The following is a 17,595-nucleotide window of genomic DNA, read 5'->3' on the forward strand; positions in this document are numbered from 1 at the left end:
ATAAACTGAGCATAACACGATGTAATAGATGCTTTACATTTGTTAAGTGGACACATTAAGTTCATTTTTCCATGTAAAAGACATTCAACTTTTCTGTAAAGTGTTAAACTGAGCGTGCCCTGTGTTTGATAGGTGTAAGTTAGTACAGATAGCTGTGTAATTGAGCAAAATAATCTTTTTTTGACTCTTTTATTCACGGCGTGAGGCTGTTTGAATTGAGCCTTTCTTTGTAGTGAATAGCAGGTCATCTGGGCTCCATTTAGGAGTTTTGAAATTCCTGTGTCCAGGAATGGTTGCAACCATAATGACAGAGAAAACTAAAACTGTACTCGTCCCCAAGTCTGGTCATTTTTATAGTAAGCAGCCTTCCACACCCCTATTCCTTTACCCGTTCTCTAGTCTATTGTTTCTTTGCTATTTTAGATCCTAACCACTAGAACGTCTGGGGGAAATAAGCAGACAGGGGAACAAACTGGTATCTGTGGGGAAGAAGCCCTATAAATATCCCTCTGTTGCACTGATCTCAGAATAGGGTTTATGGGACTTACTGAACCTTAGCATTCGTTGTTGTGGTGTTTTCAGAAGAGCAAAACTGACTGGAGGAAACCGTAGTGGAGTCTGTTGTCTCCATTTCTAGAGATGTCTGCAAATAGCTTAAGTACTACTGATATATAAATATCGTACACTAAAAATACGATTTACGAGACCGCAGAGTGAGCTTTTTGAAAGAAATGTCCTTTCAGACAAGTTTGTAAATTGTAGAGTTTTCACAGAGCTCTTTATGTGTGTGTGATGCAGAATTGCTTTTCATATATTGAAACATAAGCATTTGGTTCCAATATATTCCGAAAAAGCAGCAGTTCTTAACAGGTTTCAATCAAGCGTTAAATGGCACCAAAATAACCAATGACCCCTATTGTTCATTACGCAGATTTTTAAAACATTAAAAAACCCTGGAAGTCTGAAAGGTCCAGTGTATGAAATGTAGCGGCATCTAGTGGTGAGGTGGCGAATTGCAACAAAAGTCTCATTACACCATTCGCCTTGCCCTTTCAAAGCACTACACAGCCTGACACAGGCTGACACAGGACTAAGATGTTATTGGAGTTTCACCTCTGCTGAAGGAGATGACGCATTTACGAAATGCGCTCTGTAGAGCAGTTTGTCCATTTAGGGCTACTGTAGAAACAACATGGCAAATCCCATGAAAGGGGACCCGCGGTGTAGATAGAAATAGCTCTTAAGGCAAAAAAAACCATCAACACCTCTGAAAACATAATCAGTATATTACGTTGCATTTCTGTCAATAGATCCTCCAAAGATTACACATTGGACCTTTAATCCTGTGGGTCTTGGTCTGCTTTACTTCTTTCTGTAAATAAAGCACAGTATGTCCACCTTCTTCAGAAGGGTGGATTTAGTCCATGAGCAAGTCAACATTGTACTTGGCAGCTTGAGAACTGATAAGTATCTGTTTGAAAAAGTTCACCTTTTCCCAGCATGTCTGGTGGCAGCCACCGTCAGGCTGCGCTTCATCACACGCTCTTTGATCCTGGCGCCACCCGAGGGCATGCTGATCACACAACAGATACACACCGTCAGGAGAAGACGGAGGGACATGTTGGTGGTGAGACTGTTCGCTAGATGTAGACATTTGCACATCCAAACACATGCAGAAACTTTGTGGCATAACTAAAAAGATGTATACTCATTATAAATATAACCAAACACTGAGAAACATCTTGACTTTAATTTGGTTTAGCTTAATTTAATGCTTGTTTTGTCATATTTTAGTGAACGTTTTGCTGAACCTCGGATTGGTTTATATTAACTATTTATAATCTTACTGGCACTCACAGGTCACCTGGCATGAAGGTCATTTATAAATCCCAAATCCTGGTGAAAGGCCTATATAATTTCTGTCATCTGTGGTCTTCACAACTATTGTTTGTCTACCAAACTCTTCCATTCCCAGACCAAACTACTAAATCAAACTCTTTTTTTTTTGTTGAAAGAGATCTCAGGATTTAGTTTTGTTTTATGTTGTTGGGTGATGTGTGTGAGTGAGACGCCCAATGAAACCTAGAGTGCACTTTGTGACTTACACTGCCCTCTATTGGTGGTTTTATGAACGAACAAAAGAATGACCTTTTCTTATTTAAATCGCAATCCTGGTTTTATTGCGCATCGGTGCCTTTAATTCCAAAGACCACAAATGTAAACTTGTCTAGAGCAGTAATACTTAAAATAATAGATGTGAAAAAGAGGTTTTATTACACTAGGATCATTTTGAAATTCAAGTGAATGTTGGAAGTAGACAGATTATGTAACAGAACAGCATTAAATCCAAGATGTCACTCTAACAATATTTGACTAACAATAAATGGCCTAATAGTTCGATCCTACATAGTGGCACTAGAGGGCGCTGTGCCAACACAATGCCAAGCCTTTCACTCTTCCATGGAATAATTCATAGCCAGTGTGTATTTTGCAAGATGTGGACAAAACTGACCCAGAAGCATTTTTCCCAACAAGTGTCCTGTTGGTTGTATTTTGTTCTAATGTTATAGTGATAGGTCACCCAAAAAGGAAAATTGTCATCATTTACTCCCCCTCTTGTCATCAAACATGACTTTCTTGGAACACAAAAGAAGATATTTAGAAGATTGTTGTTAACCGGCACCTATTCACTTTTGTTGGTGATGTGCCATACAGAATGGGTGCCAGCGCTATTCTGTAACAATCTTCCTTCAAAATATCTTATTTTTTGTTTTGCAGAAGTAAGTCATACAGGGTTGTAATGACAACTTAATTCGACATAACTTTCATTTTTGGGTGAATTATCCCTTTAATTTTGCGTTAAAAAACTGAAACAGCCTATTTCTTCACCTCTGGAAAACCATACTTAAGTCATGCATTTGCTAAAATTCCATTTTCTAAAGTAAATTCAGAATCCACCAGGGTAGAAAGAAAGTGACTAGAAAGAAAGAGAGCAAATTACTCGTGTACCCATTATAAAATGAGTATCAAATGCTATTTACAGTGTGTGCAGAATTCAGAGTCCTCTGAGAAAATGATACGCCACGACTGCGGATCTTCTTATATCTTTTCTTGCATGTCCTCTAGTCCGTTACTGCGTTACCGGAAAGGCTGGTGAGAAATAGCAAAGCCGTTTTGCAGCAGAAGGCAACCTAATGAAGACAAACAGACCCTCGGCACACTGCTAGAATGTTATTTTGCCTGAGTTCTCCGCAGATACAGAGATAGATCAATGCATTTGGAGAAGTGTCAGAGTAGATTATAGGGTTTGTTGGCTATTGCCATTTTGTACTGGAGCATTATAAGATAATTCTGAGGTACACAGAGGGGCAGTTTTATGCCACACAGCTGGAAAACAATAATACACATTTGTCGTAAATGTATGAAAAATTGCTGCAATACATTTTCACCCATACTGATATTGTTTCAGATTGCTTAGATGTTTTGTGACTTTTGCCACGAGGTGGTAACATTAATACATTCCACCCCGAAATGTCAAAGAAAACAGAGCGAGATAAATGAATGTGACATATGAATGCACGTAATTCAAAATGTATAATTTGTAAATACAAATTATTGTATTGTATTGTAAATGTAAATATCTAACCAACAATAAAAAAGGATGCATCATGTTAATACGGTTATCTCTAAATCCTTCAAAATACAGCTAATAATTTGGATCTCCCAAAACCTCAAAGGTATAGAGACAATGTTTTCATAGCAGCAATGTTTTTAATAGATGGAACAACCCATACTAACCACATACAGGAATTTAGCCGCTTTCTGAGCTTCATTGTGTCCCTCCATCCCACACACGTGATATGAGTCACCAGTTAGTAAGCTGCTTCATATCATTTTGATCTCACCTTTTCTGGGCATTTTTTACTTTCTTCCTAAAACATCCTGGAAACATTTTCTCGTTTAAACAAAGAAGATGCACAAAGGAAGGATGCAATAGAACTTTGGAGAAATGTTCCTGGATGACAATATCCGTAAACACAAAAAACTGCACAGAATTATAGGCTTTTCATTTTCCACAATTAGGATATGGCCGTGGGGGACTTAATGTATGGTGACATTATTTAACGTTTTTATATTATGCGTATGCATGGTATTCACGGCCGGGGTTGTTTTGCATTGACACCTCTAGGTGTCAGTAGTGGTCTAAACTGGCCGTTTCACACCTTTATAGAGTGCCATGGGCAAATGGCCGTTTCTCAGGCAGCGGCCAAACACCCCACTTGCCGTCTTTGCATTTGACTACTTGACTACTTTCATGACGTATTTTCTGTTTTTGGCCCAAGTGTTCTAGTGGGCGTGAAGTTCCCAAGTGAGCATGTAGTATTTCTAAGGCCCTTTCCCAAATGGCGCACTCCGGTCTTGTGGACCTCCTCCGAGTCCACACTTGGTGACGTCAGGAAGGGCAGACCTACAGGGCACTAGGCAGGAGTACACAAGGGTACACGGGAGAGCATTTAGACGCAGACTTGAGGTAATCACACCGGAAAGAGCAAGCGGTGCTTTCTAATCACTCTCGCGGTACTTTGTTATCATTCGCTGATCAGTCTGCGCAGCGCCGCGCGAAGTCGACCCCGCTTGTCCCATTGTTGTTATTTAAGACTGGAGCTGCAGGTTTATATTGTTCTGTATTTCCTATGTTGATATGCCCCCCGAGCATTATGCAATAGATACTTATGTTTGTACTTTATTCATTTGTCATGACGTAAATGCCGCTGCTTATGTATATTTATTTATTTGTATACACTATTCTTCTGTATACACTTCTTAATATACATATATGTTGTTATTTGATATTTCTCTATAGTACATAAACTATGTTGATCTGCTTTACAGGGCCCAGAGACAATTACATATAAATCTACAACAAAACATGGCTTATTACTTTAAGAAAATTCACTGCATTAAAAGTTTTTATTATGGAATAGCTGGCTTATTAGAAAATAAATAAGCAATCATGTTAATAAGTAACTAATTAATACATTATTTTAGAATTTTATCAAAACATTTATTTAAAAATGTATCCGTCATGTATACGTAAATGTCTGACTTCCACGACACTCCTCCCTTCCGTTCTGTGATTAGCCGTTCGCAAGGATTCCTGGGTATCCAGAAGTCTTCATCTTGTGGACTAGTGCCCTATAGGTCTGCACTATAGGTCTGACATCCCCAAGTGTGGACTCGGATGGTGCGCCATTTGGTACAGGGCCAAGAACAGAGACAGCATCAAAGTACCCGGATGTGTTCACGATATCAAGTATTCTTGGAAACGTTCATGCAATTGAGAAACGGCTCATGTGTCCATCGATTTCTTTCAGAATTTTCATCTTGAAATCTAAATCTGGATTCTAAATGGAGTCTGTTATATTTAAACACTTCAGTGCACAGCGTGTTTCTCTAAGCATAAATTACATCTGTTGGGAGTACAATGAACTATGAGGGTTTTCGAGATGTCCAGCAGAACATACAGAAAGACAAAAATCAATCGTGTTAAATGCGTCTATTGATTTTTCAACGCAGCAATATTAACACTTGCTTTATGTTTGATTACAAACCAGCCAAGTCTTTTACGCTGTGGTTAGAGTCATACTAAAACAAATGTTTACCTTCTAGTTTAGTGGTCACTAGTTGATAAACACCAACACTGGAAGTGTGACTGAGTGGATTACTTAGAACACAAAAGCACATCCACCCAATCCATCGGGTGTGCTTCAAATGTTATCCCTAAACTTGGTCTGTGAGGACAAAATGCGTAATACTGAATTGTAGGCCAATTAATTGCAACGATTAATAGACATCAAATTAGCCATTTATCCACTATGGAAAGGGTTTAATTCATCCAAACCCATCAATGTCTGGCTATAAAGGAATATATTCATGCACAAATCCAGGTACGTCGGCTTAAGATCTGCCGTGTTAAAACATCTGCTTTACATCTTAGAGCAGTTTTACATCCATTCTAAATAATTAACATCTTACAGACATCTTCTTGGTGTCTATAGGAAATCTGACAGCAAACGTCTCCGAGACGTATTGCAGAAGAGCAAACTGCTTCTTGCAGATGTCTTCCATCCAACGTCTGCCAAATGTTTATGTTCTATCAGGGTTATGGCTTGCTGGACTGCACACAGCCACTAAGGCAGCCTGTGTGATCTAAATATACTAAACTAAATGTTTTTGATGGTTTTTCTTTGCAACAGAGACTGGTGTGAACTGGTTTCAGCGGTTGGCTTGTGTTTTAGAGAGGAAGTAGGCCTGCAGGAGGATACTACAGAAGCTGATCAAGGTGAAGAATTCCCTTTGTGAATGTGAGATCACTCTCCATTGCAGCAGAAGCATTTCAATATTTTGACTGTCAACCTCCAAACACTTCAAAATGGTGCCCGTAAAGCTTAAATAAAGCATTTACATAAATTAAGCATACTGTCTGCTCCATAGCTAAGCAAGTTTTAAAAGTAGCGCTTGCACTATTGCAGGTGCTTGGAGTGTCTTGTGAAAAATTCATGATATGCTCTTCCCATAGTGCTGATTCTCAGAACATTACTGGTTTATTATGCAGTATTGTGTCTTTGACTTTGCAAAAATTAAGAGCCGATACCGACCCAAACCAAAGACATTAAGTCTGGCTAGAATATCACAATGCAAACCCGTCAATGGCTACAATAGTAAAAGTATGCATACTTTAAATAATCCAACCCACTGCTAAAGCAACACATGAGAACTGCGTGTGCTATGCTTTTAACCATCGTAACCATTGGTTTATTATGCAGTATTATGTCTTTGACTTTGCAAACATTAAGAGCCGATACCGACCCAAACCGAAGACTTTAAGTCTGGCTAGAACATCACATTAATGCAAACCCGTCAATGGTTACAATAGTAAAAGTATGCATACTGCAAGTATGCAAAAGTATGCATGCAAGTATGCATATGCATACTTTAAATAATCTAACCCACTGCTAAAGCAACACATGAGAACTGCGTGTGCTACGCTTTTACCAATCGTAATTTGTTTCTCTTAATCAAGCTCTTCGTGCCAAAAAATATACTTTACATCGCGATGTCAAATGAATCGCTTGAATAACGTTTTAAACCGGTCAGAAAAACCCGTCAGTTTGTCGTTGCAAAAAGTCATTTACTTCATTGGTCCACCGCGCTGCAAAAGCGCCCGTATGCTGATTGGATGCGTTCTTTTAAACCAATCACGTGATTGGCAACTTCCCTATCAGCTTTTTCCGTTGGGTTTCTCAACGATCCAGAAAGCGAGCAATATCATTGGCTAAACGACCGCTCCTGTCAGTCGTCCGCTTGCAGCTTATTGGCCGAAGTCGATCAGCTTGGGACCCGCCTTGTTCTACCTGTCTCGCTATGAGAGGCTGAAAGATTCTTCCTGCTGTTCTGCACAGATCCGCCCTGTCCCCCCCCACACTAGTGGATCGCGTGTGCTGAGTGGTACAAGCCGGTTAGCATGCCACTCTACGCAGAATCTAATGCAAATAAATACACGTCGTAATTATAAAGCAAATTAATAACTGCAGTTGTATCCGAGCCGCTGAAATATTGGAGCCGAGGAGGGAGTGGGTCGGTGGACAGAGGGGTGCGTGGCGGTGGGAAGAGCTTTCCTAACCAGATCCTCGAGCACGGCTCGGTCAGAACATGGCGGAGCACCACACCGCCTCCGATAGTAAGCACAAAGCGAGCGCCAACGCCGGGACTTCGGTCTCGGGCAACGGGCGGCCCAACTCTCCGGCTGGATGTAGCGGCGGAGGCCTGTCCGGTGGACTGACGCAACCGGCGGGATGGCAGTCTTTGCTGTCGTTCACTATTCTCTTTCTGGCCTGGTTGGCAGGATTCAGCTCTCGACTTTTCGCAGTTATTCGCTTCGAGAGCATCATTCATGAGTTTGACCCTTGGTAAGTAATGGCGGTGGGTTCGCGGTCGAGGTTGAATGTTTTTAAATGCAATGCACAAGTAAAACTGCCGTAATCTTGATTTATTATAGGACTCGGTCTCCGTGTTTGATGCACAATTGCTGCGAGCTTTCACGCATTTCAGTGTAATTGTCTTGGGAAGCGTTTTGTCTCGGTGCGGCACTTCCACGCCTGACAATTCTGACACGTAACTTAACCGCATGGCAGTTGCATGACTGTTTTTCTACATTGTTTAATAATGCACTGTGAACTAAATCGACAGGTTCCTTTAAATAAATGTGGCCCACGAGAACAGCTTTTTTGCTAAACTAAAATGAACGCATGTAATGAGCTACTTCCGTGTAAGGTTGCATTGTGTAATTCTTGACAGGTCATTAAATTTTTAGACATGTCTTGCTTCGTCTCTTTTGCATGCTTAAATATAAGTTACATGACATCAGCTAAGTTTTAAGCATTTGTGCGTGTTTGTAACTATATAAAGACCGTTGTTTAAGTGTTACCTGGACTTTCTAAGCGTACTCATAATGTGTATATAGTTTTTGCAAAAGAAAACTTTCAGATTGCAGATGGGAACGTGTGATTTTTCCCCCAAGTATTTACTTATGTTTGATTGGTCGATGGTGTTCACCCTGTCAAAAGCTGTCAAACAGAAGCTTGGCATTTCTGCTGTACAGCTATAGGTATATTTTTATGCATTTTAATTTAATATTGGATTTAAATCGATTCTTTGTGCAGTACCCACCAGTAAAAACTCGAAAGCTTCCTTTTCCTCAACACACAGTAGAATGTATGTCCTTTATGCCATACCTGTGTGTGAAACTACTGAGAACCGATTATTTAACACGATTACTCATTAGCATTTAAAACAACAGAAAATAAAATTCTTTGCCTTTAAACACTGCATTTAACTGAAGAATAAAGAAGAAATGACACTGCTGAACCACTGTAAAGGATCGGTGTGCGCTGTGTACTTAAACTACAAGAAAAGAGAGGATCCTTGCAAAATGCAATGCGGCACAATAATCGTTTACCTCGATTAGTTTGTTTATGTAATGGATGAAGGCTAAATTTGACGATTACGATAAATTTTCGATGAATTGTTCAGCCCTTGTGCTTATTTTTCTGTAGTCAAATGTGTATCTTAGCCGTGGTTACTACTAGTATAACTATTGAAAGAGCCTTGTTGGCATGGTCTTGATAAACCTTTTGTGATTTGATGTCTGAGTTTGTCACAGTTCAATGGAGTATATGCATACGGGCGATGATGTACTTCTGCTATAGTCTCAGCCAGCTAACCCACTTCCACTGTGCGCTGGGGCAATTTTTTATCAAGCGATAACAATGCGTTTACTATAAATTGTTCAAATTCTGCAACCCGACAACACTATGGCTCAACATTGATATATATGCCTTGGTTTGTCATGCCTCGAGTAAGTGCAAAAGTTTACTTTGCTTTTTTCATATTTCTGAATGTAGCTGGACACGGATAGCCTGAAGCACTTTTCCTTTTTGGTTGTTTATGTATGATGTAGTAGTCCATCCATCCATTTTCTTCCGCTTTATCCGGATGTTGGTTAATTTGACTCGCGTCATTGACCGTAATCTTGTGCGCATCTTGAAGCGACGGAGTGGTAAAATGCCAATGTTTCCAATGGACACTACCTGTTATGGATGTTTTAGAGCTGGCTGAGGTTTTAGCAGACATATGTCATTGCTCCGTGTGCATATAAACCATTCATAGGCAAGATAGGCAACACTGACAGCTAAGTGAAAGAAAAAAAGAACCCATCAGAATGATGAGTTTTAATCTAAAATATCTGGTTATGTCACATATGATTGGATGTCAGATAAGCACTACCAGTAGTCAAATCCTACAATATAATGCACTTCCCCCAGCCATTACACTTCACAGTAGTTATAATCTGTTTCCTGCTCATCTCCTCTTGTATAGACCATAGACTGTATAAAACATGGACGCCGTGACATCACCCGTAGGTTTGTGAAGAGCAATTTTTTATAGCACAAAGTGGGCGGTGCTGGTCAACACGCGTAGCTCCCGGTTAATAGAAAAAGGCAGGACGTGGGGAGCTGATATTGCAGTTCATTAGATATTTACATGTGAGCTGTGTTGAGTATGCTTGTTGCTTGGGTGTGATCAGATGCTTGGCATGGTTTTAGCGTTTCTTCCTGTTAGCTAGCTAGTAAGTTGTACCTAAAATTAGATACCTTGTTTTCCAATCAATATTTTTGCTCGATTATTTCAGTGATTTTTCTTTAGCATTGTGTGGTTTAGATAGAACATTAAAAATGTTAACTGCAAAAACAAAACAGTACAGTAGTGACAATTGTCATCTTGATTTGTGTTTAGAACCTGTTTTCTGAAGTTCAAACCATCCCTATCTTACAGGACTGGGAAATATATAAAAATCTTTGAAATAATGCCAATGTGGACATCACCATGTTTGCAATAACTTGTAAAGTTTAAATGAATCTTACAGACTTAAAGCATTATTGTATCGCATTTCACATTATTTAACAACGTATACATCACATTTTTCTTCAGTATTGCTTTGCAAAAGAGCGTCTGCTAAATGTAAATGTATGTAAATGCAGAGACGTTATAGCTCAGTCTCTTGTGTTACTAAGGCAGCGTGTGACGTGGTTGTGTTTACATTCTAAAGATTTCTGTTATCAGCCCTACCATGGAAAATTAAACCATTTACGCACCGGCTGGCATGGATCGACACGGAGTCGAAATATTAAACAACGCGAATGATTCGCCTCAATGGTAAAAAAAGGGCTCTTTGATATCGCCCGGCCCAAGTCACTGTGGATGTTCTTTAATAGTAAAAAAACATATTTAGGACTATATATTGCTTGGGTTCTCTTTCAGTGTATATCTAATACATTATGCCCAGATGATTATTTACCAGTTGGAAATCACAAAGCTGACTGCTTATTTTTGAAATCGCAAATCGCTCACTAACAGTCCGTGTAATTTAAGCTGCCAAAATTGAATACTCGGGGTTAAGAACTTGAGTAAACTTAACCCTAAGCATGAGCTACAGTAATAACACTTGCCTTTTGAAAGCAACACTAATTAGCAAACGAGCCTTTATTATCTGCTAATGGCCTCCTGAATTTCATTGGGATGGTTTTCTAAACCATTTAAGTGTAATGGCTTTGCCGTCCATTTCAGTGTCATTAGCCCATTTCCTTGCAGGCCATCCGTAAAGCACGCATCATATCCTAAAATGGCATGATAATTTATTTAGCGAGATGTTGCTGTGACAGTTCTCTGTGATGCTACTACACTCGGGCAAGTCTATTTGAATGCGTTAATGAATTGATGTCTTATGTTTCTGTGATGTCATAACTGCAGAAAGATGAAGAATGAAGGCAGCAAAGAGAGGTGCATAACCTTTGTGCTGTATGAAAGGCGTCTGTAAGCTTGTGGCTTCATCGTCTGATTACGCAATTCACAGACAGTTCTTTTCATATCCTTTTTTGTTGTTTAATGAGGTTGGAAACATTAAAGCAGTATTTGATGTGACATACCATTTGAAGATTTTTAAACTGTTTATTTGTGCACCTTGCTTGGCGTACTTCTGTTTGGTTGTTTACTTTTGTTTGCTTGCACACATTGACCCGTGCGCTTGAGTGTGTCATTGACGCCACGTGGGTTATTGTGTGCTCGAGACATACAGGAGTTCTTCACTTTCTGCCAGGCGTGCATTGGCAAAGATTGATTTTCCAGCCCTGTTAGTCATATGCACGTTGAAAAGCTTTTAACTGTGAATGTAAGTGCTCAAGTTCTTCTGGAGAGGTTGTCTGGTTCTGTTCGTGTAGTTGTTTGCCTGGACACATTGCATCTAGTTTTGCATCTGAGACCTTTTGACATTTGCTGGAGAGTGGTGATTCATGCAAAAGTGGTTTTCGTTTTGTTGCTCCGTTTACATATCCATAACCAGAGTAGGAGATATGTGATGTGCTAAAAACAGTGACATGGATATGTTTGAGGTTATCTACATGCTAAGTTGAAGTTGTTACTCATTAATTTTTGGCTTAAAATGTTGGTGTATTTTGTGTGCACACTATGGAATTTGGATTTTGGCCAAATAATACGCTAGTATACTCACACAAAATGATCAAGACTGTCTATTCTTGAATTGAAAGAGCAGGTAGTACCAGAGGTTGGAGTAGACGTTTTCATTGTCTGTCATTTTGACGCACAGGCTCGTAAAAAAACTGTCATCTATTTTTACCCGTAGCTCTGGTGCAAGGTCATGTTTGGTGCTAATTGACATGTTTGTGTCATCGTCGCGATGTACATACGTTAACTCTCTGAACTTACTACAACTGAATACCCAATAAAGTCTGGGGAAACTAAACCCATTCCATTGTCATATTACATTAAAAATGCAATATAATTCAAATATATCAAAAAAGAGAGAATAATTTCAAAGGTAAACAATAACTTCATGTTATGCATGCATGTTGCATTTATTTTACCTAAATTATTAAAACATTTTCAATTGACTTAAATAGTAATATACTTCACCAAATGAAAGTACATGATAATGTCTAACAACGGCTGGAGGCGAATGACAGGCTTTTTTCCCCCGCTAAATTATGGTAACAAAATGATTTTGCCCCCCCATTAGCTCCCTTTCTTCCGCTTGGAAGTAAAAGTATACGTGGTTTATAACTCCGACTGCATTCTTCAAGAAGAAAGTCACATTCACTTAGGATGCCTTGAAGGTAAATAAAACATGGAAAGGTTTCCCTTTAAGAAAAGGTGAACAGGCCTGATATGTTTTCTATTTAAATTTGAACATTGTCACCTTGGTTCTATCTGACATTTTTGTCAAAATTATGTAATATATTCTTATTCTGTGGTAATTTACATTATTTTATGTTTTTCTTTAAATGGTGTCAGTAGTTCCAACTACAAAATAAAGTATAATGCGAAAACTTGTCTCCATGTCTCAAAACTGCTCAGAATGCAGATCGAACTTTATAATTCCAAGGCGACAACCTGCAAAAGAAAAGTTGACACAGCATTTCTCTATTTGTTTGAGCGTCCCAGCCAGCCAACACAGCAACAATCCCTCGATGCAATCTGTTGAAGGATGTCTATCCATACTAAACTACAGTAAGTCAACGTATTATTATGACACTACACTCTTGACCTTGAAATGTTGCTTTATGCAGTCTTTTTACGTCTCATCCCTAGAGGTGTTCAGAAATTGACCAACTGTCCTGTTTGGCTGCTTGCATCTTGAGATTGTAATAAGTCTGAAAGCCCTCAGCCCTCGAGCCCAATCTGTTCAAACAACTTTTCTACATTTTAAGCCAGGGGCTTAAAATAGTAATTGTTTCATGTCCAGATAATTTCAGATCGACACACGCACACACTGATTCTTTGGGTTTCTCGTTTAGAACCAGCTCACTGCCCTGAGCCTGCTCTGTGCTGTCTCAGTTTTGGATGTGCTGCATTTCCTGTTCTGCTTTTCTACTCCTGATTCCTCTAGTGTATTCTCTTTCTCTGTATCTATGTCTTCCCTCTCTCTCTCTGACTCGCTGGCTTGTGTGCTTATTTTAACCTCTTCAAGACAAATAACAGTGCCCTCTATATTCCGATCGCACATTGAAAGCTGGAGCGAAAATGCAAATCTAACTTTTCAATTTTTCCTCTCGCCAATTTTCTCTATCCATCTGGCATTATCCATCCTCTCTTGTTTTAATTGAGCTTTCATCTTGCATATGTGTGACCGGGGTTGTATTTTCTGTGACGGGCATTCTGATCTGAAGGCGCATTTGAGTGCCACTTATCTCTCGTCTGAGCTCCTGTATCTCTGAGAACAAGATTGTACTATTATTGGAGGATATGGGGAGAATTATAATGTATCAGCACCCTGTAGCCTGCAGCTGGCCTCCAGTAAAGGTCTCCGTAATAACTAATCTCAATAAGGAGGAGACGAGGCCGTGCAGAGGTTTGCTTATTACTGGGCTTTGTGTAACCTTCACAAAGCATTGTTGAAGAACAGTACAAAGTCTCATGACAATTAGAGTGGTTTGAAATGGGTGTTTTGCGGCTTTTCTAATGCAACCTGGTGTCGTCCTTTCGGTCCAGGTCAATAACATCTGCCCGTTTAACTCACAAACATTTCAGAGTCATTGTTATTTTCTTGTAGGCTAACCTTCAGGTTATTGCCTTTGTTGGATTGCATTTTCACATTGACGTTGATTATCACTCACGTGACCGGCCTCGTGCCTTTCCCTCACGGCTCTCAACAACACAATTCTTTTTACTTTTCCTACATGTATAAATAATATTGATGTTGTATTGCTTAAAAGTGAACCTGTACTTGTTTTCTATGTAGGATTTGATGTCTGAAAAAGTAAAAAGCATCTTTTGTGTTATTTTGACCGGTTTTCTGCAATTAGAAACAATATTTATATTTAAATTTGATCGAAATATTGTTTGTAGTTCACAGAATGAAACAAAAATGATAATTTTACCTTAACACATTCCTATAAATAGTGAGAAATATATTTGACACTACAACCTTTTATTAAAGCAGGCAAATATTAAAATTAGCATTTTATTGATATTTTTCATCCAGCCTTTTTAAATTGAATCAGCTGTTTTTATTTTAATGAAGCGTTTATCAGACAAATATGGAAACACGTGCTGCATTTGTTTTTGTTTTTAATAACTAAATCAGGGTCTCACCATAACATATCCATAGACGGTTTCTTGGTGTTAAAATAAAAAAATTTAATCACCTGATTCAAATAAAAAGACGATAATTTTTTTCATGTAACCTGTAACCTTTTTTGGTTAAAATAAAAGTAAGCAAGTACATGTACAAGTACAAGTGTCCTATACGTTCTTCTGGCTTTACCTGATTCCCAACAGTAAGCTTATACAATTGTTTCAATTTATTTTTTGAGCATGATTCTGCAGGAAATGATGCATAATCATGTCATTGATATTGAAGCTTAAGTTCTGGAAAAATAACACCATAGAAAATTTGTTGCTTTGGAATTATAAGGTTCTCTCTGCGGTCTGAGTAGTTTTGAGATATTGAGCTTTAAAGTTTTTACATTTCTTATAGCAAAAATGATATGAGGAAAAAATCTCTTTTATACATGAAAAAGACTGGGACCCTAAATGTATTCCAATTATTCTTTTATTTTTTTAACAGGTCAAACGCCGATAGAACCTTCTGATTCTGAAAAATCACTTTCGGTTTAGAATTAAAAGGTTCTATATGCAAAACATTAATTCAATCCAAACAAACAATTTACTTATAACTTTTGTTAAAACATGACGTAAGTGTATAATAATGTGTTTAAAATATACATTTACATGACTTTAATGACACTTATTTCATATTTTAGGATGCTTTTTTTCTTTTTCAAGTTAAGCATGAAAGGCCGTGCTAATTGTTGTGTCGATGTTTTATCAACAGAAGGTGGGGCAGATCAAATGACTTTTTAGAGATGAGTATGCCTGAAAAATATAATAATGTTTATTGTTGTAATCAAGACTCTTGGCATTGTTGACTATTTGGCATTAACTGCATTGTGAGAGTCTATGTAAACACAGGTATTTGGAAGCTAGCGCTGCTGGCTAGTGTTGTGTCTATAAATATAAAAAATGAATCTCCTCAACAAAACCTAAAACAAACTGTCGTTCGAGCTGCTTTTGTTGACATGAGTATCATTAAAAACAGTCAACCGTGAGGTTTCATTTAAACATTGTTTACTGAAGAGTCCTGTCACATGATAAAGAAAGCTGACCCCGATTGGTTCATCTTGTGTGCATTCAAAGTGCTGATTGTCTCTTGCTGATAGAACCTTATAGCACCAAATTCTAATTAGATTTTGTATATGGAACCTTTTTGTTTCTTTAGTCTCAATGCACACATTTAAAAAAATAAAATAAACATGGCATACTGTAAATAAATCGCACAAAAAGAACATGACCAAAATGTCAGATAGAATCTTATCATTCTAAGGCGACCAACACTTTGAGAACTTTAAGAATCTTCTTTTAAGGGAGCATTTGAAGAGCGAGTTGCTGTGCTCGTGTAACGAATCCGATAGCTTCGTGCATTCATGCATTAGAACGAGTGTTAAGTTCATTACACTAATAGACTTCACGCAGGCTTTTACTTGAACGAAATATGCAATGGCACTAGACAAACTGCTGCTTTTCACACTGTGTATTAAATCGTGCCTTTTCGTTTGGATGCATATGAGAAATGTTAACACAAGCTCGCTTTCATTTTTCTTTGACTCTCGTTTGATTGGAATGGACATTCCTTTTAGGGTGCTTTAGTATCAGTATATCTCCCACCTCGAAACAGAAGTAATGTTTTACAGTTCATTATGTCCTCCCACTCAGGTTTCATCAATGTAGTGTTTCGTTTGCCCAAGGCCAGAGTACAGATCTTGACACCATCTATTTGACTGTGAACACATCCATTACGTTATTTGTTTCTTTCAGTAGGAGTCTCTCGCTTTAGCATCTTTAGCTTGTTGAAGCCTGTAAGTGGTCTTTCGGGTCTGACTTGTTAATTCTAAATCCAACAGCCAAGATTGAAGTTATTGTTTCTTTGTGTTTTTCACAGTCCTTGGATCAGTCTGAATTTTTCTTATCATTAGAATATCATAATTTGTTTGTGCCAGATAGTTATCCGTTATCAAGCCAAGACTTTGGGATTTGAGCAATTTTCAATGGACAAATATAGTTCAGGGCAATAATATGATTGTTTGTCTAGTCCTTTAATCTACGATACAAAGACGCTGTGATCATCTCATTATTACAGGCAGACGTTTTCTAATCTGTCCTCAAAGAGATCTGCTAAATATTAAAGGATGTGGGTTTTTGCCTACACTAGGATAAAATAGTTTATTCTGTACGCGGTACACAGTGGGTAGCCGGCATCTTTGTGTGCTAAAATGGAATGGGTTTAATGAGGAGGCACTCTCTTTTCTCAGCTGCTTTGCATTCACGGCACAAGCGTTTCTCTTGCCAATTACGGGCCCTCAAAGTTATTCTAAGATCGTATCTTTGATGTGTTCGTGTCAGGCGGGACAAACTCCTTGTCCTCTTCCGGAAAACCTTCCGGATCGTCCCTTAAGGTTAATCAGTTCTTTTATGTTGAATTAAATCTACAGGAAATTAACACGCGGGAAGTGAGATGTAAATTTGGCATTTGCTTTCTTTGCCTCCGCCCAAAAGATTAAAGGTTTTTCGACAAAGGCTTGATCGATGCTTAAATCGTTCGGCCGGATTGCTTTGACCAGACACACTCGCAGCATGAATTGGGTTTCTTATATCCAGTCAGGCGTTGCACGAGTTTCTGAAGCCCCAATTTCTCTTTTAAAAAGAACAGTCACTGAATCCGTTACAGCTGACTGATCTGTTGATCTAACCCAGTTCAGTTATAAAATCTTATTTGCCCCTATCCATTTTGTTTTTCTTCTTTGGTGGTAGGGTCCCTAATGTAGCCTCTGATGCTATAAATATTTTTAAGGATGGCATGTGACTTTTTCAGTTTAAAGTAGGCCCACCTGTTCTTCATTCTTA

At 38.6% G+C, this 17,595-nt stretch overlaps 1 protein-coding gene across 1 annotated transcript in view; it reads left to right on the top strand.

Moving 5' to 3' along the window:
• Positions 1-7,318: 7,318 nt before the first annotated feature.
• The window catches only part of stt3b (STT3 oligosaccharyltransferase complex catalytic subunit B), a 39,239-nt gene continuing 28,962 nt past the window's right edge, over positions 7,319-17,595 (top strand). The window contains exon 1 of the mRNA XM_079469597.1: positions 7,319-7,970. Within this exon, the coding sequence (XP_079325723.1) occupies positions 7,714-7,970 (257 nt within the window). The 5' untranslated portion in view covers positions 7,319-7,713. The remainder of the gene's footprint in view (positions 7,971-17,595) is intronic.

The sequence above is a fragment of the Barbatula barbatula genome, assembly GCF_947034865.1.
Source record: "Barbatula barbatula genome assembly, chromosome: 12".
NCBI classification, from domain to species: Eukaryota; Metazoa; Chordata; class Actinopteri; order Cypriniformes; family Nemacheilidae; genus Barbatula; species Barbatula barbatula.